Source organism: Zootoca vivipara, chromosome 3 (assembly GCF_963506605.1).
Source record: "Zootoca vivipara chromosome 3, rZooViv1.1, whole genome shotgun sequence".
Classification (NCBI taxonomy): Eukaryota; Metazoa; Chordata; class Lepidosauria; order Squamata; family Lacertidae; genus Zootoca; species Zootoca vivipara.
Genome location: NC_083278.1, coordinates 96,747,997 through 96,773,986, shown reverse-complemented (window position 1 = coordinate 96,773,986; position 25,990 = coordinate 96,747,997). Strand labels below are relative to the sequence as shown.

Sequence of the window (25,990 nt, the reverse complement as noted above, 5' to 3'; positions counted from 1 at the left end):
ACTTCTGTTTAATTTCCAAGCAAAGGGTCTGCTGGTTTCTCTTTAAGGTTTCCAGACTCAAAAGAGAGCAGGGCAATTAAAGGCACAGAAGTCCTGTCCTCTATTGAGTCTGGAAACCTATACAACCATCTACAGAATGCAGGAAGAGTTATGCAGACACAATTAGATTAGCCTCACCAGCTGTAAGACAGATTGCAAGATGCACCCAGGGCTACATGGACAAAGAAACAACCTTACTTTCCAGCTATGGTCAGTCAGTTTCCCCTGGAAGTTCACAACCAGCCACTTGGAAGGGATGGGGCTGGTGATTATTGGGATCTCACCTGACAATGCTGGTGGAGTTTAAGACTTTTGACCCTGGCTATGGTCCTGATGAAAATCTCTCATCTGAAGCAGCTATTTGCATTCGGAGGAAATCCATCACCGTTGTCAGTGGCAAATGGCAACTTTTGATAAGCAGTTTTTGTCAGGACTAGGGACAGGGGGAGATTTTTTATTTTGTAGAAAAACCCCCACAAAAAAACATTCTCACCTGCTGCAGTCCCAATAATTATCATTTCCTCGCAGCACCTGCTGTTTTGCATTTTAAAAACACCAATGTTGAATTCCAAGACAGTATTTAACATCCTGCTTGGTTTTGCCATTCCATTCCTCTGTGTCCAGAACGCACGGTGGTGGGGATTTTGCTCCATATCACTAATGTTGATGGTAGTGGTGGGGAAACACACCATGTAATGAGATTGGCCTAGATGGAGGGGAAGGTGGCACATAAGCCAAAAGCCAATCCGAACTCCCCTGTATTCATTAAATGGAAATCAGCTAATAGAGTACATTAAAAAAAAATCAGCCAGGCTCTCCCTACCCACCCCTTTAAGCACTTTATCAAGCATGCTGGACTTCCTTTTTCAACCATCGGAATATCCCTGCTGAAGGCCCATCTTGGGTAGCCTCCTGCTTCCCACGTGGGCTAACCAGATGCGTTCAGGAAACCCACAAGCCACAGGCACAAAGGCGGTGGCCTGTCCCACTGTTCCCTTCAAAAACTGGTATTTAGTGGCATACCTCTTCTGCTCACACTTAACAATGAGCCACACTTTCTGGCTTATTGTGGTTTGTCGAGAATGAGCAACTTGCTTGTGCACGCTGCCCAATTTGCTCCTTCCATGGGACAAGCGGGATAAGCAAACCAAGAAACACTGGCTTTCCATTATGCCTGAACTGGGTGGTTTGTTCCGCCATAACAATAATTGAAGCCGTGGTTTTCCTGGTTTTAACCCATAAAGCCCTAAGTAGGTTGGGACCAGGTTACTTGAAACATTGCTTCCTCCCATGTAGGTCTTAGGCTCCTCTGCAAAATCCCTGCTCCTGAGGCCAGCCAAGCAGAGGATGGTTTCAGTAGTGGTACCATGGCTATGGAATGATCTCCCAGGGAGAGAGTTACCTGATACTTTCTCCAATATCTTTTCAGCACCAAATGAAGACCTTTGGCCTTTTAATTTGTTCTTCTTTTCTTTTCCTTCCTTTGAAATCTAGCCTGTTTTTTATTACAACAGAAACAGCATTAAAAAACAAAACAAACCATTGGCTGTCTTTTATTGAACAGGATTCAGCTAATGAGTCCTATTAGGAGAAGCTTGTGTTAAGGACTTCTGCTTGCCTAGTAAGGCTTTCTCCACTTCTCTTCCCCCTGCAAGCCCCCAAAATTGGCTTGGGGAAGGGGTTGGGGGAACCCCTAAATAGCGTGCAGGGGAAAGACAAGGGAAACTTTCGTCTGACAAGCACTCTTTCGCTCTATCACACACACACACACACACACACAGAGAGAGAGAGAGAGAGAGCGCAAGAGCATTGTAGTGTTTATAGGCTGCTAGGGAATATTTATTTGGTGGGTGGCTATATAAATTCAAATACTACTGCTACTAGTAGTATTAACCTTCCCGTTAGTATTCTCTATTAGTATTAATAGGGAAGGTATTGCAACTCCTTAATAACCTTTGGTCACCCATTGCTGCACCTTTCCCAGCTCTGTGATACCCTTTTCGATATGCTTGATATCTTGCGCATCTATTAAAATTTGAACCTTGCCTCGTTTTTTTCGAAATCCATTTTGCATTTTGAAGCTGGCGCTGAGTTTTCTCCCCCCCCCCCCATGCATGACTCCCAGCAGTGAGAACTATTTGAAGTATCTTGAAAAAAATAATAATAAAGCAATTTAGCCAAAAGATAATAGCTGACATTTATGGAAGAGAATTGCTTGGCTGCTTTGGGAATAATTGTGTCCATAAGAAATTATCTCTTTTGCATTAAATTGAATAAATGCAATTAATGAGAAGTTAATATAGTCCTCCCATTTCAGAATAATGATGGCATTGGTTGTTGTTTTTTAAATATATCTTGACACTGTTATCCCTTTATGTAGAGGGAGGGGCTTTTATTGTGGTTTCGGAAACGGTTCTTTAAAGAAGAACAATATTGCCCCCAAAATTTTAATAAAGAAGATATTAAGAACTGCATTTTTCCCTCCCGTCCTTTCTCAGACCGTCCACTTAATCACATTTGCAGTGCTGTAACTGTTCTGAATCAAATGTTTTTAAGATTCTTGCAGTGAGCATTCCTTAGACAAGAAAATATCTGAGCCTCTGTGCTTTTCCGTCTTCCTCACTGCCTGATTTCAAGGAAGAGGTCAGAAGTAGTCCATGGTCTTTTAAAAGAGAGGAAATACTTCTGACATTAAATTTAATCCCCCCCCCAAAAAAAACCCAGCTTCAGGACTGAAATTTGACATTGAGATTTGCTAAGCAAATCAGTGTGGTGTAGTGGTTCTGTTATGGGCTGGGAACTGGGAGGCCCAGGGTTCAAATCCTACCTTAACATGAAGCTCACTGGGTGGCCACGGGCCAGTCACACCCTTTTAGCCTAACCTACCTCTCATGTTTATTGTGAGGGTAAAATGGGGAGAGGGAGAACCATGTGTGCTACTTTCCTGGAGGGAAGGTGGGATATAAGCAGGATAAATAAATAAATGTGTTTGTGCTGGTGAATCATTCAAGCCCTGTTCAGTCTTCCACACACACAGGATTAGACATGCATTAGCAGAAGAAGCCCATTGACCCCTCCCACTCTGTTAGACTCTCATCACCAGCCGCCATCATCCTCTGCAAAGTGAGAGCTGAACATCCGCAGCAAGGAATCTTCACAAGTACTGTAGAGAAATGCAGGAATTGAACCCCCTTGGTGGGTGTGGCAAGGACCAAAGGTCTCCTTCCTGCTCTCCACCTCACTGTGGGAGGGGTATATCTTCAGAAGAGGGCTGTGGCCCGGGTAGTGATAGAGACTTCAGTAGATCATCCCAGACTGAGTCCCAGCACACATGCACCCGTTAAAATGTGGTGGTGTTTGGGCACAAGGGAAAGAGGCTCAACACATCACTCTTTGATGCTTGCAGACTAAGGCTCAGTGGGTCTCCCATCTGGAAAATTTCCAGAGAGCTTCTGGTACCGTAGGCCATTCTTTACCCACTTTTGCCAGCGAATAGGTTGGTGTCAGCTCTGGCCTTCAACAGCAACGGAGAGCTTCTCAAAGGAGAGAAGGATAAGCCCAGTATAATTGGAGAGACCTGTTGTCTGCTCCACCCAGCAACAAGAAGTTTTCCCAAAAGCCAACTTTGGGCACATTGATAGGTGTGGTTTCTAAGCCAGACTCAGACTTTAGTAAGGTCTTTTTGGACACCAAGTCTATCAATGTGACCAGCTGATAGACCTGGTGTCTGCTCTGGATACCTTCCAGGGACAACAGAAGAAGGTCTGCTACTTGATAGACAAAATGGTAGACCAAATGTTCTTTGAAGAAGAAACCAGAAGGGATTACACACTGTAGCTAACCAGTAGACCTTCAATGTGCTTCTTCTCCAGCATGCAGAAGGTGGATCACTGTCATCTCCAGGTAGGACTGGGAGAGACCCCAGTCTGAAACCCAGGAGAGCCACTGCAAATCAGTGTAGATGATAACCAGCTAGATGGACTCTGTATGAGACAGCTTCTAATGTTTGTAGCCACCTCTAAGTTTATGTTACATCCCCCCAGTAACTCACTCTGTCTTTGCATTCTTACTGCCTTAGCAATGTTAGACTCCTCTGCTCTGACCTTCATATACAATGGGGGACGGGTGGAAGAAGCAAGTCTGAATCTGGGGCAGACTGGAGGAAGCAGGAGAGAGTGAGAGGCTGGGTGCAGTTCGCTTTTCTTAATTCTGGGTTGAGACACCCCCTGTGGAAAAGAGGTGGAGAAGCACTCTCCATTCTGTTAGCCAGACAGCTTGCTTCTTGGGGGATTCCATAGGGAGGTAAGGGGATTATTTGGCGGGGAAGGCTAGTGGGTGGAGCAATGATTATTACCTGATGTTCCCTTTTGGGGAGTGGAATTCTTCATCTGCATTCCAGCTACTGACCCCACTAATTCATTGTATTTGAAATCCCAGGGGTGTGGCACTGGAGTAGTTTTGGAGCATAGAAATGAAGAGCAGAAAAATATTTAAGCACCCCCCCTTCCCGAGTCATTCTAAATTGCCTCCCCAAAGTGCTTTTTCTTTTTCTCAATGATAATTTAATTACCAGTACCTTTAAAAAACAACACCAACCTGCACTTTTGAGTAGGGTCAGTGTTCTATCTTCCCTTCCTTTTTTTCTGTTTTAATTATGCTAGGTGCACTCTTGTCCCAAGGAAAGTTGATAAGGGTATGCAGAACAGGCGGGAAAAAATAAATCTTTTTCCTTTCCTTTCCCAGGTGTCCAGAGTATGCCGAGTATATTATCTTCTTAGAATGAAGCCTGATGCTTTTTCGGCCCGTTTAATGAAGGAATGAAACATTCTCAGCCTGAAAGGGGAACAGCCATTCAGAAAGAATTTAGTTCCGTAGTGAAATGGAAGAGCCAAAAAAATAAATAACTTCACAGACGATTTCTCAGGGATTACAGATCTTGGTGTGTGGTTTCTTAAAAAAAAAAGTAAATTAAAAAATTAAATGGTTTTTGTTGAGAGAAAATGGGAGATCAGCAAATGTACAAAACGAGCCATGTTGTCAACAACAACGAAAGCTTGTATTACCACCACCAGCAGCAGCAACAGCAACAACAACACCTGAATTCTCTTGCACCGTTAAACCACAGCTATGGAACATCAGCCATGGATGCAACTCAGGAATCTCCGCTCTCCCCATCGTTCTCTCAAGAAACTAGGGAAAACATAGCTTTGAATGCTGGGTCCAAAACTCTTGGGTTGATGGATTCTCCTAGACAATCCAGTTGGGCCCATTTGGGTTCTGGGAACCACGTCCCAGTGAGGAACAACCAAAACGTCATGTGGGGCTCAGCGGGGCAAGGCGAAGTAACCGACGGATACGAGCATCTGTGTTCCCAAGCCAACGAGGTCAGGCCGCAGAAAATGACGAGTGGCGTTTTGCATAAGCTGGACTCCTTTGCCCAAGTGTTTGCGAACCAGAACTTAAGGATCCAGGTCAACAACGTGTCTCAGGTCATCCAGCCTTCAGCGATGGGCGGCACTGGCGACAGCGCCCTTCGGCAGCTGCTGTCTCAGAAGCCTGCCGTGGAGCAGCAGCCGGTGCAGAGATACCAACAGGTGCCGCAGCAAGTCCACCAGGGTTTTGTTGGCACGCCGCAGAAGCAGCACATGCACATGATGGCGCACCAACAACCCCTCTATTACGACGAACAGCAGCATTTAGCGCATCTGCAGATGCACCCTGCGATGCATCAAGGGCAGGCCCACTTCCAGCAAATGCACTCTCAGCACCTGCTGCCGCCGCAGCAGCTACAACAGGATCAATACTATCTGCAGCAGCAGCAACAGCAATCCCAACAAGGGCAACATAGGCTTTTAATACATGAGTTGCAGCAACAGCAACAGCAGCAGAGGCAATGCCCGGTGCAAACAGCTCAGTATTATTCAATACAGCCTATGATGCAACATTTGCAGCAGCAGCAGCAGCAGCAGATGCAAATGCAACTTCCTGCCTTTCACAGAGATCCTGACCAGAAGCCCCTGCACGAGACTCATCAGTACTCTCAGGATCGGGGTCATTCTGTGCAGCTCATTCAGCTGGGAGCAGTGCCTCAGTACTTCTATCAAGATCAGCAGCAACCCTTCAGGCATTTGTATTCACAAAGCTTATTGCAGCAGCAGCCGTCACCAGGAGATGCCAGTCAGCCAAACCATTACCAGAGCAACAGCAAGGCTCAGGCACTGATGGATTCGCACCTTGGATTCCCCTTGGCAGAAGGGACGGAGGGTCCAGCTCAGCAGGACATGAATTCTGTCGCTGGTGGCGTCCCTCAGCAACCTCTGATACCCCCAGAAAGTATCCACGTGGATAGCAAAGGGCCACAGCCATTGTCCCCTGGTCCCATGTGGCCTCAGGTATGTAATACTTCCTTTCCTGTATCTGAGTTTGGGAATAAGCAGAAACCAAATTCGCCTCTGCCATGTGAAGTGGAATTCCCTCAGAAGTTTTAGGCTCCCACTGGCACAACACTTCGTTGAATCCACAACTTATTAGCCCGGTCACTGAGGTCCGGCTATGAGGGCCTTCTGGCGGTTTCCTTACTGTGAGAAGTGAAGCTACAGGGAACCAGGCCTTCTCGGTAGTGACACCCGCCTGGTGGAACATCCCATCAGATGTCAAGGAAATAAACAACTACAGTCGTACCTTGGAAGTCGAACGGAATCTGTTCCAGAAGTCCATTCGACTTCCAAAACATTCAAAAACTAAATCGCTGCTTCTGATTGGCTGCAGGAAGCTCCTGCAACCAATCAGAAGCCACAGAAGCCCTGTTGGACAAAAATAGTTTGCAAACCGGAACAGTCACTTCCGGGTTTGCGACGTTCGAGAGCCAAAACTTTCGGGAACTAAGCTGTTTGAAAGCCAAGGTACACTGTATTTGACTTTTAGAAGACACCTGAAGGCAGCCCTGTTTAGGAAGGTTTTTAATGCTTGATGTTTTATTGTTTTATTGTGTTGTTGTTGTTGTTAATGCTTGATGTTTTATTGTTTTATTGTGTTGTTGTTGTTGTTGTTGTTGTTGTTGTTGTTGTTGTTGTTGTTGTTGTTGTTAGGAGCTGCCCAGAATAGCTGGGGCAATCCAGTCAGATGGGCAGCAATTATTATTACTATTATTATTATTATTATTATTTATTTTAATTAATTTGTTGGCCTCCTAACATGGGGCAGTTTTAAGGCGGCATAGTTTAAAAACATAAAAGTTTGGGCTTGTTTAAATTCTAGTGGTGGCAGTTGTTTTTCTTAAAAGAAAGACCCAAAACATAGCAAAAAATGCCAACTTCCATGCCAAAGGCACTGACAGCAAAGCCTTGACCTGGCTGTGTCAAATTCCATTAAACACCCTGGTGAAGAGAGGATAGTCTTTACCTGGTGTTAGTGCTAGCAGGCCTCACTTGGGAGGACATTCCCACAGGCAGAGGGGCTACAACTGAAAAGGCTCTGTCCATCGTTTCCACCCTCTGAGCCTCTCTAGGCGGTAGCATGTAGGGAAGGGCTTCGGATTACCTTCGCAAGGTCCAGGCATGTTCTTTCCAGGAGAAGCGGTCAGTCAGGTAACTACTTAGCATTCATTAGCACTGTATGCCTACCACTCTCCCAAATAGGCAACGTGTTGCTAAACTAGAAAAAATGCCCATAGTTCTGATGGCTGGGATATGAATTGGAGGAGGGTCTATATATTATATTACAGAGATCCCCAAGTGGAGAATTCAGCAGCATTCTGCATTCAAAGATTAATTATCAGCATGGGGTCTCTGTTAGTGGAAGCCAAGCCGACCACGGGTGGAAGAGGGAACATTTTGCTCCCACAGTAATATTCCCCTTGCAGCCCCTGTAAACCCAGTGTCTGGGGTGCGAGGCAGGCTTTGTCCCCTCTCACAGGTCCCAGATTGCATCCCATTTAGACCTGGTTTGTGCAGGCAGCAAAAGGAGGTGGCAGAGTGCTGAAAGTTCTCTGCAAGCATAAACGTCTCTGCAAGCTAAGCCAATGATTCTCCCTGGATGTTCTATCTATTCATGTACATTTGTGTGTGCATACATAGCCCCTTCACACTAGCACCAAATGTGCAGCTGGTCAGGGGCTCCACAAACATACACATCATTGTCGATGGGAGATGGCTAGGGATGTAAGAAGGCATTCCCCCCCCCCCCTGTTCTGCCCTATACTTACTGCATGCAGCGTTGTTTCCATTCTGCTGCAGCTTGTCTTGCTGTCTGATGTGATGATATTAAGCATAGCTTACACAGTTCACATTATTAATTAGGATGTCATTCTGCGGGTTAAGGTTAAGGGATGGGGTGGCGCTGTGGTCTAAACCACTGAGCCTTGGGCTTGCCGATCAAAAGGTTGGCGGTTCAAATCCCCGTGACGGGGTGAGCTCCTGTTGCTCTGTCCCAGCTCCTGCCAACCTAGCAATTCGAAAGCATGCGAAAAAGTGCAAGTAGATTAATAGGTACCGCTCTGGCGGGAAGGTAAACGGCGTTTCCGTGCGCTGCTCTGGTGTCAGTGTCCTGTTGCGCCAGAAGCAGCTTAGTCATGCTGGTCACATGACCCGGAAAAACTGTCTGCGGAGCGGACAAACGGCGGCTCCTTCGGCCTGTAAAGCGAGATGAGCGCCGCAACCCCAGACTTGTTCGCGACTGGACTTAATTGTCAGGGGTCCCTTTACCTTTAAGTTATTCCAGCCCATATATTTCAGTGCAAAGGAAGCACAATGGAAGCATGATCATTTATGTGTAATTTGTGGGCTGAAAGCAACAGCAACAGTGAATACTGATCATATTTGCTAGGCTGATTTCCATTGGACATGGGGCAAATAAGGAAACACAGTGGCAGCTTCCACTTACATAGCTGTTGGAACCTTCTGATCTCCTTAGACAAGACCAGTTAGCATAACTGCATCGTTTCACCTTCACACATCTGTGAATGGGCAGGGGAGGTTGCGTGAAACTCTTGGAATGATAATTTGAATGAGTCATTGCATGTGTGTGAGTCTAGATAGATGATTCTTCAGCATGCTGATATATACCAGTATTTTCATCTCTTCCTTTAGCAGCAGGTCCATCTGCCTGATGGAAGACTCCGGTCAGTTTCCCCTGAGCAAAGGTATATTTGTGATATAGCTACGTATGTATTCTTAACTTTCGTTTTTTTCAAAAGTCCTCAAATAGCGGCCTCTGTGCAAGTCCACCTGTGTTGTTTATTGGCCATGTAGTAGAATTTTCTAGAGCTTTGAAGCATCAGGTACTTATTCTACCAATCTTTGACATAATGGTTTTGGTGCCCGTTGCTTCCTCAGTCTGTAGCCTATGGGACTAATTTAGGCAGGGCCGGCTCTAAGGCAAGGCAGGGGGGGGCACCGTGCTGCACCTGCCAGATAGCCACGCTGCGAAATGGGGCGGGGGGAGCGCTGCCGGAGGGATCTTCGCACCAGGGCGCCAGATACGCTTAAGGCGGCCCTGAATTTAGTGATGGAACCAGGGATCTTTTTCAGCCAGAACTCTCCGGAACTCATTTCCGGCACCTCTCAGGTGGGCGCCGTTGCCATTCTAAGAGAACAACGGAGGTGTTCGTTGTAAATTCTGGCACCTCATTTTCTAGGAAAATAGCACTGGATGGAACCTTCTGCATAAAAGCATAAAAGTGACCCTTGAGTTAACACTTGTCTGCTCTCCACCTTTTCACTAGCCATGAATTGGATCAGGGCCAATCTGTTAAAACCTCACAACAGTAATAAACGGCAAGCACTTGCAGCATTTGAAGGAGAAATTTCATTAATCCTCACTCAAAAATAGAAAAAAAGTACTTGCTCACAGAATTGATTCTGACAGTGGATATTTTTCTGAGGAAAAAATGGCTCATGATTTCCTTAGATCAGGGGTGGGCAGACTTGCAGGATCTGCTTTTTTTTTTGTTTACTAGAACTATTCAAAGCTAGGTGCAAAATAATGGTTCTGAAGGGTGGATGCACAGTAAGAATTAAACACAAGCACACCCTCAGCCCAGGTTAATAAATGTACACCTGTTTCCCCACCAATCTCTCTTTTTCTCAGCAGCCTAACTTATGGCCAGAACTCAGCAGGGAAGGTTTCTGTTGGACATTTGGGAGTCAGAACCCCATGCCAGTCTACTGAAGATCTGCAAGCAGATCTCCACCTACTTTCTTCCTGCCCCTGCTCTAGAGTAGACCTGGTCCTTCACTTCAGGCAGCAAAATGTCTCGGGCTGGCCCTGTCAGAGAGAGAACCTGTGATTATTATTTTTTTAAGAGTACATGTATGTGGCTGGATTAAAATGTATTCGTGAACATTCTCATCAAAACATGTCTCCTTCCTTTCTGCAGCAGCATTCATGAAAAAGAAACTCATAGTGAGAGATCTGAAACAAAGAGCAAACTCGCGTGCACTGTATGCTTGAAGGAATTTAAGAGTTTGCCAGCCCTAAATGGCCACATGAGGTCTCATGGAGGGATGCGGGCATCTCCTGTCTTCAGACAGGTAACGCTGTGGTGTTTTGCAGTATGGCCTTCACCCCTTTTGACTAAAGTTCGCTGCTTGCTTTGCTTTGCCATTTTTCTTTTTTCTTTTTAATGCAATGATTCTCGATCTGATCCTGCTATTGTCAAAGAAATGTGTCTCTCTCCAGTTTTGTTTTCTAGTATGTTCATTCTCCATCCATGGAGATCTGTCAGTGTCTGATGTCATGTAGACCTGAGAGCTATTCTGAGGCGCAAGGTTTGGCTAGCCTCCAAGTGAAAGGGTCTCCTCACTGTGAACACACTGCTGCAACGCCTCCTTATGATACCATTATTCTTATTTATTAAATTTGTATACCACCCTTCACCTGTAGATCTCACAACATAAAATTACAATGTAGAGCCCACAAAATACATAACAAAAATAAGAACAACGACAAACCGATAATCCCTTCCCCCAAAAGAGGGATTTTCTCCACTCACCTCACCTGAGCCAACTTTCTGTTCTGTCCTGAGGCGTTTCGTCTGCCTGGGATGCACACATGCCACATTCCATGCTGTGTTTTCCAGAGAAGTAGCCCTGTTGACCCCCCTGCCGCATACGGCAACAACTGAGACTTGACAGATCCGCTACATAGTGGGCTCCAGCCCACAGTGGCCAATGCCTCCATAAGCCGGCTAACCTTGAGAGTACCAGAAGACTCTTTTATTTGTTGTCTGTGCTGCCTTTTAGTGTTCTAGTTGGGAGCAGTCCACGGTTGAGGCTGAATGCCTTTGGTTGTCTGCACAGGACGAAGGGGAGAGCCTGCCGCAGCCCCAGCGCCAACACCAGCGGGAGCAGCTGCCCTCCGAGGCGGAGAGCTTCGTCCCCATCGTCATGCCTGTGTCGGTGCCCGTAAAGCTGCTGTCACCCGATCCCGCCAAGCAGGCCACTGACAGCAGCGCCGTGCTTAAAGATAAGCCTGTCTCAGATGATGAGATGCCCGTTCTTGTGAGGATGACTTGCTCTCCGCCATGCTCCCCTAACGTGGCCAGCCCCTGCCCGTCCTCTGTGAGTGTTCTCTTGCTACTAACTGTGCTAGGGGTGTCTTGTGAATCCCTCTGCATTTTTTTCAAGTGCTTCCTGTTAAACATCATCCCTGTTTGGACATATGCAATACTAGGTACTAGGACTGGGCGATACCTGGATTTTGACATCGTCATATATCACCATCTAAACGCCGCGATATACCAATATATTGCAATGTATGGAGTTATGTAGAGGTATTGGCTGGCTTCACAGTTTTTTCCACATTGTGATTTATGATGACGTTCATCATCAACAACAATAATAATAATATACAGTGGTACCTCTACTTACGAATTTAATGCGTTCCAAACGTACATTCGTAAGTCAAATCCCATAGGAATGCATTGGGAGAAAAAATTCGTAAGTCGAAGCAACCCTATCTAAAAATTCGTAAGTAGAAAAAAATCCTATCTAAACCGCATCCAAGATGGCGGACGGAGCTCCATTCGTAAGTAGAATTATTCGTAAGTAGAGGTACCACTGCAATTATTTGTACCCTGCCCATCCGACTGGGTTGCCCCAGCCACTCTGGGCGGCTTGCAGCATATATCAAAACATAGAAAAACATTAAACCGTAAAAAGCTTCCCTATAAAGGGCTGCCTTCAGATGTCTCCTAATATATTACTCATCTCCTAGACATATACACACACATCATGATTTGCAATATACTGCCAGGTCAAAAATTATGAAACCAATATCGCAATATGGACTTCAGTTTTGGATGATATATTGATAAATTGCCCAGCCGTAAAGGGTGCCCTGGTCTCTTCCAGTTCAGGCAGAAGCAGCCTTTTCCCCCTGGATTGTCTCAATATGCCTAAATGGGAAGGTTTACTTCTCCCCTCCAAAAAAAAGGCAGAGGGATTTATTGCCTATCAGTGTTATTTGTGCTTGTTTGTTTTTAATGTTGCTGAAAACCATTTTCTTTTTTAATAATGTGGGAGCAGGGCTGAGTGGGATTTTGTCTAATATTGTCTCCTGCGGATAAATAGCCTTTATTGCCTAATTATTCTGGTAAGAATAATATACTCCGGCAGGTATTGCGAAGGACTTACCGTATTTTTCTGTGTGTAAGGCTAGGTTTGTTTGTTTTTTTAACCAAAAAAATAGGTTTGAAATTGGGGCTCATCTTATACACAGGTTGTGCTGAGGGGTGTTTTCTTAATCTGGAGTCCCCCCAAATATAGACGGGAAAATGTGGCAATTAGTCTCCTCCTTCCTTTCCTCCCTATACAATCACTTTCCCCAAAAAAACAGATTATGGATATCTTTGTGTGAATTCTGAAGGACACAAACCAGCTTCGGGGAGTCGACTCCCCAGCGCGAATGTGTGTGGGGGGGGAGCAGGGATGAGTGCACTAAGCTCAGTCCCCCTTATTTCCCACCCCTGTCAACCTCTGTGAGTTTGTGGCATTGTCTGAATCGCACAGGGAGCCCCCCTGAGTCCTGGAAGCTCCCTGCTTCAGATGTTTGACCTCCAACTCGTGGAGGGGGGGCAGCAGTTGAAGGGCTACGGAGCTTAGTGTTCTCGTCCCCATTTTGCCCTGCGTAATGCTTCTTGTGGGAGGGATTCCTTTATTTTTCACATTTTTATCCCTCCTTTCCTCCAAAAGAGCTCAAAGTGGCATATATGGTTCTCCTGCCCTCTATATTTTACCCTCGGAACAATCCTGTGTAGCTTTCTGCCTGCAGAAACCAGCAGGAAAACCACTGGCAATAGATTTCTGCCTGCCTGGGTATAGTTGGGGTCTCTGCATAGCTGGGGGTTTCTCAGCTGCTGATGCTTCTCTCCACATGTGGAGTTCAGCAGAGATGCACCAGGATACCACCCTAACTCCATTGGTTTTAGGGGCAGGCGGAGGTTAGGATTCCACTCTTACTTTTTTCCTGAAAATGGGAAGTTTTAACAAAAAACAAACAAACCCTACATATACATCTTCAGGAAACTTATAGCATAAGCAGTGTACCACTTTGGTGCTTGCTGAAAGCTTTTTCATATCAACAAGCCAGCCAAATGCAATTTAGTTTCCTGTATTTATTTATTTTAAAATTGATTCTTTTTTTATCCACGTTTTAAAGATAATTATTGTGTGTTTATTTTTGTTTCAGTTTTTTATGGATTTTAGATATGCTTTGGTCAATTCTTTTTATTTGTACGCTGCTCAGAGAGCTCTTTGATTTAGTAGTTCATCATTTTTCTCTCTCTAAATAATGAAATATGTGCAAATAAATGAGGGTGGTATCATCCTCATATACGTAAAATAAGCAGCAAACGATGTCTGCACAAAATCAGTGTCATACATGCCAATAAAGCAAGTTAAAGACCAGGCATCCCCAAACTTCGGCCCTCCAGATGTTTTGGACTACAATTCCCATCTTCCCTGACCACTGGTCTTGTTAGCTAGGGATCATAGGAGTTGTAGGCCAAAACATCTGGAGGGCCGCAGTTTGGGGGTGCCTGTTAAAGACTAATGATGAGCTGAAGCATGGTTTCATGAACACATTTGATAGTGAAAATAAATATCAAAGATCAGTTGGCGGCTGAAATGGCAAGACTTTGAATATACATACATAGCTCTATATTTTGGGGCTGTTCAACGGATCTGTCAAGATCCATGTCAGGCTGCCAATGTACATAGGGAGGTCTCTGGTTTAGCTTGGTCCATTTTAACTTAAATTTGCTAATCATTTCACCACTGGGAACATCCCACACTCTGCCAGGCCATTGAAGAACTGAGGGAAGGTGGGTGAAAGCCCACTTCTTAGCTATCAACCAAAGAAATAAAATGGTGGAGGTTGTTTTGGGGTGTGATGTCAAAATATAGGCTGGTTCATAGAGGCTCATGAGTTGGTTCAGGTTTTCGTGTCCGCCTGAGACTCCCAAGTACATGATGCAATTTGCCCATACATGTTACGTCTTAAGTTGTCTGAATGCTGAAAACCTTCCGTTCAGGACCTCAACAGAAAACAGCACCAAAGCACTGCCAACTCTGAAGAAAGCAGCTTCAAACCGTTTCAAGACAAGAAAAAATACCGCCACAGACCTGAGCCTCTGTTCATACCGCCACCTTCTTACAACCTAGCTGCATCCCACCTGGGCGCGATGCTGTACCAAAGCCAGCTTCGCTCTCCCCGCATCCTAGGAGACCACCTGCTTGACAGCATTCACGACCCCCCTCCTTACACCCCACCTCCGATGCTCAGCCCGGTACGGCATGGATCTGGCCTCTTCAGCAGCGTTATCACATCCGCTCATGGTGCGTCTCACCCCCAGCTGCCGCTCACTCCTTTGACGCCCACTCCCCGGATACTTCTCTGTCAATCTAGTAAGTATGATGATGTGCTGTAAATCAGGGCGTCCCAAACTGTGGTCCATGGACACCTGTGGTATGTGAGCCTCGTACAGGTGGTTCATGACATGTCCACTTGGAATAAACATATTGATTTTTAGTTTTGTTTTATTTCTTGCATTGCATTTTACTGTATCGCAAGGCAGATTCTATGGAATGCAATAAAATGCAACCCAAGCCGTAAAAGAAGCCATTGAAGGACAATTAAAAATCATATGGTATCTAGCCCCAGTGCATTACAGTTGCTAAAACAGGCAGAAATTAAGTGTTCTGCCAAGGCCATTTTTTCAAGTGGTGCATGTCGGAATGCGCTCCTGGGGGGGACGGCAGACCCCCAGTACCTCTGAGCGTATCCGGGAAGGCATGTCTCTGGAATGGCATTCCCCTTCATTCCAGAGTGCCTCTCTGCGACACTCCTCCTTGGAAAAGTGCACACAGGTCTTCTAGCATTTCACAGCAATAAAAAGACGACATCCGTAGGTCTCAACTGCGTTTTATTCACACTATATACAGAGGATCCATAATCACGTCTGTGTTCTCCACCTCAGGCAGAACAAGACTGTTGCATACTGCAAAACTGAAAGTAATATAACAATAACCACGCTCAGACAGAAGAGATAAAACAGTCTTCTGTTCCCACACCCTTCTCAGACATCTCAGGTGATTTATACCAATCGCACTACCCAGCATCGGGTACTCAAAATCCTAACATTCCATGGGGGAGAAAGTTTAGGAACCATTGCTGTAAACTTATCCTGTATCCATGCTGACGACTTGCCTCACTTCTGTATAGCACAGTGCTGGTTTCTACATCACACAGCGTTTTATTTTGCGGTCACTCGGCTAGCAGTTTCTCTCTTGCTCACACGTGTCCGTGTGAGCATGGGGGCCATGGTGTCATTTCCACTTAGGTTCTTCTCATGAGAACTGTCTGGATGAAAGGTGCGTGCAAAAAAAAATGTGTATGTTCTCAGACCTCGGTTTCTGGGGCACCATGAAGGAATGAAGATAGCAGATGACGTTCATAGGGGGCAAACATACATTGTTCCATTTGTAGAACCTCCGTTAGTTTGCAGTGGAACAGTTTTCACCATGGTTACACCATGGTTTAACAGTCCCCACCCCCACCCCCAAGTTCATCAGTGCAGAATTTTACTTGCTTGTGGCCTTGAATAATCTCTTTAGCAGTTTTAACTCGCAATATTTTTCTCAAAATAGTCTCAAGTGTGAAGTTCATGCTAGTCATATATACAGATGCCGCCGAACATACGAATCTGTCTTAAGAACCTTTGGCCATGCAGATCTTGTTGGACTCCAACTCCCATCTGCCTCAGCCAGCATGGTCCATAGCCAGGGATGATGGGAGTTTTAGTCCAGTAACTTCTTGAAGGTCACAGGTTTGCCATCCCTGTCTACTTTGATGCATCTCAGGGAGAGGCTTTTTCTCATCCCCTGCCATCTTCATCTGTTTAATTGGAAAGGCCAGAGACTGAACCAAGGACTATCTGTACGAAAACGCATACAGTGGTACCTCTACTTACGAATAACTCAACTTACGAATGTTTCTACTTACGAATGGAGCTCCGTCCGCCATCTTGGATGCAGTTTAGATAGGATTTTTTCTACTTACGAATTTTTAGATAGGGTTGCTTCGACTTACGATTTTTTTCTCCCAATGCATTCCTATGGGATTCGACTTACAATTTTTTTCTACTTACGAATGTGCGCTCGGAACGCATTAAATTCGTAAGTAGAGGTACCACTGTATTCTTATCCTTGAGCTATGGCTCAGGCAGTCAGTGGGTTGTATCCAGTACTAATCCTACTCAGAGTAGACCAATTGAAATTAATGGCTCTGACTAACTCGGGTCAATTAATTTCAGTGTTTCTACTCGTGAGTACTGCTTAGTTGGATACAACCCTTTGACCCGATTAAGTTTTGTTTTCTGTTAGGTTTTCCCAGAAAGATGCAAATCTGTACTAGTGAAAGGAGTGCCTACCTGCACACAGAATGACGTATTCTTGTTTTTCTTACAGATAGCGTTGATGGAGCCAGTGTCCCAATCACCCCAGGACCTGGAGAACAGACCATTGATGTAGAACCGTAAGAACTAGTCTCATGTATCAGACATCATTCCGTAGACACTGTAGTTTTATAAACTGAATGCGATCCAAAACAGGACTGCGTTTGCATATTGGGTCTAGTACAGTTGTACCTTGGTTCTCAAATGCAATCCATTCCAGAAGTTCGTTCGACTTCCGAAAACGTTCGAAAACCGAGACGTGGCTTCTGATTGGCTGCGGGAGCTTCCTGCACTCAATCAGAACCCACGTGGGATGTTCGGGTTCCAAAGAACATCCGAAAACTGGAACACTTAGTTCCGGGTTTTCGGCGTTCAAGAACCAAGGTACAACTGTAGTTTACATGTTCACAGTAAGCCATAGTTAATGGTTTGCCATGAATGCAGAGGTTGCTTCTGCCTCACTTCTTCCCCTAGTGCAGGCATAGGCAACCTTGGCTCTCCAGATGTTTTGGAACTACAACTCCCATGATCCCTAGCTAACAGGGCCAGTGGTCAGGGATCATGGGAGTTGTAGTTCCAAAACATCTGGAGAGCCAAGGTTGTCTATGCCTGCCCTAGTGGAAGGAATGAACCATGAGCCTTGGTTTCTGGTTTGGATTTAACGCTTAACATTGTGCTGTGTTTGGGAGTGAAACTAACCACGACCCTTGTCTCTGGTGTAACACTAAGCCAGGTATTGGGGTTTGTTGCCGGGCGAGGTGGAAAACAGAAGCCATCTACCTGTTCTTGGTAAAAACCGCTAAGCATGGCTTAGTGTGATATGTGAACGCTGTGAACTCTTTGTCTTGACATTTATTTTTTTAAACCAACAACAACTGCAGCTTCTCATGCTGCTTCAGAAACTACTTCTGGAAGGACCCCTGAGTTTCAAGAACAATTATATCTAGCGTGGTGCCCTGATCATGCACAAAGGGTGATCTCTGAAGTGGTACTTTTTGTGTAAAAGAACCCCCATGCAATGTTTTGGATACTTCAACCAATATACAGTGGTATCTTGGGTTACGGACTTAATTCATTCTGGAGGTCCATTCTTAACCCGAAACCTTTCTTAAACTGAGAGCTTTCGCTAATGGGGCCTCCTGCTGCCGCCGCCATGTGATTTCCGTTCTCATCCTGGGGCAAAGTTTGTGACCCGAGGTACTACTTCCGGGTTAGCGAAGTTTGTAACCCGAGGTGTTTGTAACCTGAGGTACCACAGTAAATAGCTCAATCAGAGGTGACGGGGAGGAGGTATCTTTAAGCACAAAATGAAGCATATGGAATTGACAATTTAAATACCCCAGAGGAATGTATTCTTTCCTATGTTCAGTGACCCTTGCACTTCCCATCCCTCCATGCAGCAAACTGATGTAGTCAAGGGCCCAGATTTCTCCTTGGTGGCTCCTAAAACCTTGCACTCATTGGGCACCATGTTTAAACTTTTCAAACCGTTAATAAAATTCCTGCCTCACTCAGCTTAACTATTAATGGAATGACATTCAGCTAAACTAAGCATACACAACCATTTTCAACTGGTTGCTTGGCAGATAGTAGCCAAGATGGGAATTCCTTTCCGCCTGATGTCACAATTGCAATTTTATTCATATTGTTTTTCATTACAATTACAGTCATACCTCGGGTTATGGCCGCTTCAGGTTGCATGCTTTTGGGTTGCGCACTGCGCCGAACCCAGAAGTCCTGGAACGGGTTACTTCTGGGTTTCGGCGCAGGCGCAGAAGCACTAAATCGCACTTTGTGCATGCGCAGAAGCACCGGATTGCGACCCGCGTGTGCGCAGATGCAGCGCTGCGGGTTGCGAACATGCCTCCCGCACGGATCACGTTCGCAACACGAGCGTCCACCGTATATCTGTTAAAAAAGTCCATATGGGGGCTGGAGAGTGAAGAACTGGAACAGCTCAGTTTTTAAAGCTTCCTTGTTTGCTAGCATTCGAATTGTCATACCTCACTCTTCTCTCAAGACAGAGTTGTGCCATTGACTTCCATGGCTTTTTAATCACCCAGTTCTACTGGGGAAAGGGCACCGTTTTAAATACTTAGGTTAATATGAATTTTTTTCATTTTGAGAGGTCCCTTGCTTTTCCTGACAGATTGTCCATTTTGCGCTATGTCTGGGCCTGTTATGTTTGTTTGTTTGTTTATTACTGTATTGGCCTGAATGTAAGCCGCCCCCAAATTTAGGCCACATTGCTAAAAACAGATTTCTTAAATCATGGTACTTTTAAGAGTGCAACAATAGACCCCACTCGGGTTTTATACAAGTCAGGTTGAGCAGGGCGGAGTGTATCCTGTTTTCAGACCAGTATGACATGGGCATATTCCATCTTTCCTCCAAGGAGCTCACAGTGACATACATGGATCTCCCTCCTCTTTATCCTCACAACAACCCTGTGAGGTAGGTTAGGTTGAGAGTTAGTGACCGGCCCAAGGTCACCCAGTGAGTTTCCTGGCTGAGTGAGGATTCGAACCCTGGTCTTCCAGGCCCTAGTCCAAAGCTTTAACCACAGTAGTTTGTCCACCAAACCTGAACACCAAATTTTGGTGAGTGGGTGAAATGGGGAGGAGATGAAATTTCTTTATATGCTTTCAGGCATATTAATATTGGATCGAGATTCCAAGCCAATATTCCTGAACTTGAAGACAGAGGATTGGTGGGGGAAGAGGATCACAAGGCAACTTTAGTTTGGAAACCAGGGCCAGAACTGGAAGATAAAGATATCCAGCAAAGAGGTACTGTGTTTTCTAACCCCCTTTGCAACTGATCTAAGCATCTCTGCCAAGTGTCTTGTCCCGGTTTATCGTTTCACCTCTGTGTCTTACGGCGTAAAAGTCATCGCTTCATTAAATGGGGTATTGACCTTCACATGACTTGCCATGAATCTCTGCAGAATAACATCTCTTGCTATCCTTTAGCCTGATCACCACTTTGACACTCTTATAATGTCAGCTCAAAACATGCCTTTTTCCTCAAGCCTTGGGAGTTTTTCACCTGGCTGCTGGACTGTTCATAATTTTTGTTGGGTATTATTTTAATGCTTCTGTTTTCCTTATGCCTGGTTTATATAGTTTTCATATTAATTTTAAAAATTAATTTTGTCGCGTATGACCCTGAGAACCTTGCAGGTTGAAGGGCAATATATAAATCTGATAAAAATTATTACTATTGCAGGCAGCGAGACCATTTTACATGTGTCCAAGCAACACGTGACCGCCATCATGGGGGGGGGGGCTCGGAACGGAACCCCCATGCGAAACGGTTGCCACCTGTTTTGTTTTTTATTTTATTTTATTAGCTGTTCTAAATAGCTTAATTAATATTTAAGAGTATCTAATGCAGGTGGCGCTGTGGTCTAAACCACAGAGCCTAGGGCTTGCCAATTGGAAGGTCGGCGGTTCGAATCCCCGCAACAGGGTGAGCTCCCGTTGCTCGGTCCCTGCTCCTGCCAACCTAGCAGTTTGAAAGCACATCAAGTGCAAGTAGATAAATAGGTACCGCTCCGGCAGGAAGGTAAACGGCGTTTCTGTACGCTGCTCTGGTTCGCCAGAAGTGGTTTGGTCATGCTGGCCACATGACCTAGAAGCTGTCTACGGACAAATGCCTGCTCCCTCGGCCTATAGAGTGAGATGAGTGCCGCAACCCCAGGAGTCGTCCGCGACTGGACCTAATGGTCAGGGGTACCTTTACCTTTACCTTTAAGTGGTGAACAAAATACAATGTAAAACCCGTAAAATAGGTAAAAGCAATATTATTCCCCCCCCAGTGTTTAAAATAATGCCGGTAGGTGCATTTCAACCTATATATGCATTTGGCCACCCCCTCTTAAAGACTTGTGTGGTACAGTCGTATCTTGGTGCTCAGACGCCTTGGTACTTGCTCGTTTCGTCTCCCAAACTCCGCAAATCCAGAAGTAAGTGTTCCTGTTTGTGAACATTTTTCGAAAGCCAAACATCCGACGTGGCTTCCGCTTGAGTACAGGAAGCCCCTGCAGCCAATTGGAAGCCGCGCCTTGGTTTTCGAACTGTTTTGGGAGTTGAACAGACTCCCGGAACGGATTAAGTTCGAGAATCAAGGTACCACTGGTTTTCTCTTCCAACCTTCTCAAAATGAGAATCAGAGCTTGTAAGAATTAGAAGATTTGTGCTGACTTTATGACCCTTTCCGATTTATGTGTTCGCTTACAGGCTGAATATTGGACAGGTTTGACAATACTGATTTGAATTGTTTTCTTACAGTGACCAGCCTTTTAAATCTGTGTTGTTCAAGTGTATTGACTGGTGGGGGAACCAACCTTGAATATGGCTTGCATTCTCTCTTTGAGGCTAAAGGAGACGTTATGGTAAGAGCAACTTGTTTATCCTCTCCCAAATATGTGTTAAAATATGTGTAAAAGGCTTCATGAGGAAATGGGGCACAAAGCAAGCTTTTTCCAGTGACTAATTGGGAGAATTTAGCCTCACTTTGGCACCCGCCACTTTTCTTTCTCAAAAGAAACCTTTTATTTTATTATTTCTAGTTTTTATTTGTTCATTAAAAAACACATACCTTGCCTTTCTTTAGAAAAACATTCAAGACCGCCAGTTTGCTTGTTTATTTCATAATGTTTATATACTGTTTGATAGTTAAAAAAAAACAAAAATAACCCTGAAGCATTGGGTGAAGCTTGTTTAAAATACAGTTAATTAAAATGGCAGAATTACAATAATACCCCAAATCAGAATAGAAAACATCAACAGTAGTTAAAATCATTCTTGTAGAATACAAAATGCAAAGCCAGCATAAACTAAAATCACACAGAACATCCTGGGTCTAAGGCCCATTTAAAAATGGTCAGAGAATGAGACAGGTGTATCTCATGCAAAAGGGCGTTCCATAGGGATCGGGTTGCGCAGCACCTTCCTCATCCTAAAACAGTCCAACAAGTTCATTAGTACCTTGAGAAACGATCCTGTTGCAGATAAGGATGAGCATTAGCAATGTATTACTATGAAGGTGGTTTGAATGCATGGGTATTCCTTGCTGAGTCAGAACTAATATTCCCCCCCCCAGCCGCTCATGTTTTTAAAACTCTCTCTCACGCATTCTTAATGTGGAGCTGCTGTAAAGGTAAAAAAGGTAAAGAACCCCTGGACGGTTAAGTCCCGTCGAAGGCGACTATGGGGTTGTGGCACTCATCTCGCTTTCAGGTTGAGGGAGCTGGCATTTGTCCACAGACAGCTTTCCGGGTCATGTGGCCAGCAGGACTAAACCGCTTCTGGCGCAAGCGAACACTTGCCAGAGCGCACGGAAATGCCGTTTACCTTCCTACAGATGAATTGTAAACGGATAAGAACATTGCCAGGATTATTGCAATAACCAGCAGTTTTAGAAGAGTATATATTTAAAGCAGATGAGTAAATGAGGGAATTAACTTAATTTGGCTATGCAGAAGATATTAAAAATAAATTTAAGGAACCTCAGAAAGAGGGGGAAGGAAGTCAAATTTTGAAATGTTAAAATGATTGTAAAATTAGTGAAATGTATAAATCTGAAAAGCATATATAAATGTTAAGAAAAAGGATTGCTGAGAGAATGTATAAGGAGCTCTTACTGCACATAGAACAAATGGTATGTAAATATTTTATTACATTATTAAAAGAAGCAAAAGAGTCATAATTATTAAGAGTCATGAGTCTTAAAAGAAGATAGAGTCATTATAATTAAGAACAGGTTGTATACAATTGTGCTTGCCTCTCTTTGTCCTGCAGGTCGCTCTGGAGATGCTGCTTTTGTTGAAGCCGGCAAGAGCAAAATCACATCCTCTGGCAAGTTACCACTATGCTGGTAAGTTCCTGAACGGATGAGTTAAAAGGATTACCTAATAAAGGCTAGTTCTGTGTGTGAGTCCTTTGCTTGTGGAAGGAATGCAGTTGCCTAGTGTCATTGATGAAGTTCAGAGAAAATAGTTATTCCATTGACAGTATACATACACACCTACTTACAGAAATCATAGAATCTTCGAACTGTAGAGTTGGAAGTGACTCCCAAGGGTCATCTAGTCCAACCCCCTGCAATGCAGGAGTCTCAACATGGGATTCCCCATCAAATCTGAAGCCATACCTGCTTAGCTTCACTGATAGCAGTTTTGTTTTTGTACCATGGTGCAGGCACCCACCCACCCTCGATTATTATCTGTTTGTTTCTTTCAGGTTCAGACCAGTGGACACCCATTGAAAGAAAGCTGTTCAGCAAAGCATTACACACATACAGCAAAGATTTTATTTTGGTACAGAAAATGGTAAGTGATAAGGCTTGTTTGTCGTTGTTCGTGCTTTGTTCTGACATTCCTGATCCTGTGGTTTTCAGCCGCTAAGTTAGTTTCATCATATGAAAGTAGAGCATTATCAACATCATCATCACCCCCTGTTGGTTTTCTTTGCCTAATAATAATAATAATAATAATAATAATAATAATAATAATATATTTAGTTATTTATACCCCGCTCATCTGGCTGGGTTTCCCCAGCCACTCTGGGCGGCTTCCAACAGAACATAAAAATACAATAATCTATTACACATTAAAACTTCCCTAAACATTTGCCGCAAAAGCCAGGCCCAAAGTGGCTCACGGTGTGGCAAATGAACAATAAATATAACGACTGGAAAATATGAATATCAATGAGTTTCAAAAGAAAAAGATACATCCACGCAACATTGTATGAAACAATACAGAAAAGTGAAACAGATTTAGTATTTCCATTTAAGCAATAACGTCAATGCACAAATAGAATAGTAGGATGCAAAAACATCACCCTGTTCTACGCAGTGCACCTGTATCTAATTGTTTGGTTCCGAAACTCAGTCTCTGTTCCAAGGACCCTAACCCCATCTCCCACGCAGACCCCATCTCCCTGGCTCTCACCCAGAGGGGCTTTATGCTCACCATTATCATGTGCTCTTACCCACATGGTGGACATTAACTTTCCTTCCACACTCTCCCACCAAACATTGCTCATTCATCCAGGTTGGGGGGGAGGGCATTCATATATTTTAGCTTATGAGAGACTCCTCTAAGCATTTGGTTTATTTTACTGTGTGATACCGAGCAAGAATTTGTTGCTGAAATTAGAGTGGGGGAGAGGGAATGTTGAAGGGTGGGTGGTTGGGGCAGAGAACATCTGCGCTGAAGTGGGGAGCCACCCAAGTTCATATTCCCTACTCGGTAAATGAATCTCATTGGGTGACATAGAGCCCAGCCCCTCTCCCAGTCTAAACAGGACAGTCACCCAGTGCTCCATAATGGACTGGCAGGATAAAAATGAGCTTAAAAATGGGTAAAAATGGGTAAAAATTCTTCCCTAAGATCCGTAGCCCAATTCATGCTTTCAAGCCTTCCTCCGCTCTTCATGATCAATACCTGAGTGATTGATGTTCTTGGTGTTGTGCTAAACGCTGCACAACCATAGATCAACGTTGCAACATCTGAATTATTGTTTGACTGTAGGTGAAGTCGAAGACGGTGGCCCAGTGTGTGGAATACTATTATACCTGGAAGAAAATCATGCATTTAGGACGAAAGCACAGAACACGCTTAGCAGAAGTGAAAAATGAGTGCCTGGTAAGAGCCACCCTCCTTTTTATTTTTCTAGTCTGTGCTCTCCAGATATTTATTTCTGACATTGTTCCAAGGTTCAGAAATACCCTGGCACCTCCAGTTTAAAGGATCAGATAGCAAGGAATAGGAAGGACCTCTTACCTGGGGAGCCACTGCTAGCCAGAGTGCTCCAGGTTGGTGAAAGCAGCTTTTACCAGCTGTTCAACTTTATTTTTTATGAGTTGGGACAAGGTCAGCCAGCTTAGTGAAAGACCCCTCCCTCCTTCAGAGCTGAGAGAAGAGCTTTCCAGTCTCCATTTATTTAAGGCATGCTTGCTTTCCACCCCACCTCCCCTAAAATCCCATTTGAATTTCAGACCAGCGGCGAAGACGATGAATTAGAGGAAGAGGAGCAGGCAGAGGCGGACAAGAAGTCAGTCAAAGAGGAAGCCGAAATTCAGAATTCTCCTGAGCCGCCTTCAATTATTGCTGCTGAACCTATTAACCTGCCTTCCTTGCAAAGCCCCACACTCCCAGCGACCTCATTTACATGTGAAATGCCGGACTGTGGAGCGGTAAGTGGACCTGGAAACATTTTAATTCTATGGTACAGCTGTGCTTGGAATCTTACATCCAGTTCGGGTTGCCCCACCTCAGAAAGGGATATTGTAGATCTGGAAAAGGGTCAGAAGAGGGCAACCTAAAACCATCAGGGAGATAGATCAACTCGCCTATGATGAAAGGGTAAAACATTTGGGGAGGGCTTGTTGAATTGGCTGACCACCATCATAGGAAGAAAAAGGTTGGAGATCTCCCAAGTACACGAGGAAAGGTTTATTAAGCCCAACACATTTTGGAGAAAACCCTCCTCCTTGAGCTCTCTAGGTACCAAGCTGCAGCTGTGCTTTACAGACTGGGTCACAAACTGTTAAGAGTGCCCTTCAATAAGGATTTATTCCAAAACACATGAGGCCTGAGCATAGCTGCCAAGTTTTCCCTTTTCTCGCGAGGAAGCCTATTCAGCATAAGGGAAAATCCCTGTAAAAAAGGGATAACTTGGCAGCTATGGGCCTGAGAAGTCTCTTCCTAGGTTCCTAGAGGTCTCTTCCCTTTTTCTTCCTTCTCCTTTCTGTTCAAGACGGTGTTCAAGAAAAACAAAAGTTGGACTAGATGGAAGTTTTTAACTGATCCAGCAGGATTCTCCTCATGTTTTTAAGCAAGCAAGCAGAATGAGAACAAAACAAGTTCCTGTTTAGAACTGCTTTGATATTACATAGGACGAGCCTGATGGATCAAGCCAGAGGACCACCTTAGTGCCTGTGGGAAACTCTTGATTGCACTTCACTTTTGTGACTTAGAACTGTAGAGTT

At 44.6% G+C, this 25,990-nt stretch overlaps 1 protein-coding gene across 11 annotated transcripts in view; it reads left to right on the top strand.

The window, feature by feature from the left end:
- TRERF1 (transcriptional regulating factor 1) overlaps positions 1–25,990 on the top strand; it is a 77,302-nt gene that overhangs the window by 44,514 nt on the left and 6,798 nt on the right. For 5 of the 11 annotated variants that reach the window (XM_035111241.2, XM_060273033.1, XM_035111243.2 and 2 more), the window contains 12 exons: positions 4,783–6,431; positions 9,126–9,178; positions 10,415–10,568; positions 11,280–11,597; positions 14,570–14,942; positions 17,004–17,070; positions 19,640–19,779; positions 21,283–21,386; positions 22,795–22,870; positions 23,236–23,324; positions 24,531–24,644; positions 24,998–25,195. In XM_035111241.2, coding sequence (XP_034967132.2) covers positions 5,040–6,431; positions 9,126–9,178; positions 10,415–10,568; positions 11,280–11,597; positions 14,570–14,942; positions 17,004–17,070; positions 19,640–19,779; positions 21,283–21,386; positions 22,795–22,870; positions 23,236–23,324; positions 24,531–24,644; positions 24,998–25,195 — 3,078 coding nt within the window. In that variant the 5' untranslated portion in view covers positions 4,783–5,039. The remainder of the gene's footprint in view (positions 1–4,782; positions 6,432–9,125; positions 9,179–10,414; positions 10,569–11,279; positions 11,598–14,569; positions 14,943–17,003; positions 17,071–19,639; positions 19,780–21,282; positions 21,387–22,794; positions 22,871–23,235; positions 23,325–24,530; positions 24,645–24,997; positions 25,196–25,990) is intronic. The other 6 variants (XM_035111246.2, XM_035111248.2, XM_035111247.2 and 3 more) reach the window with 6 other exon arrangements.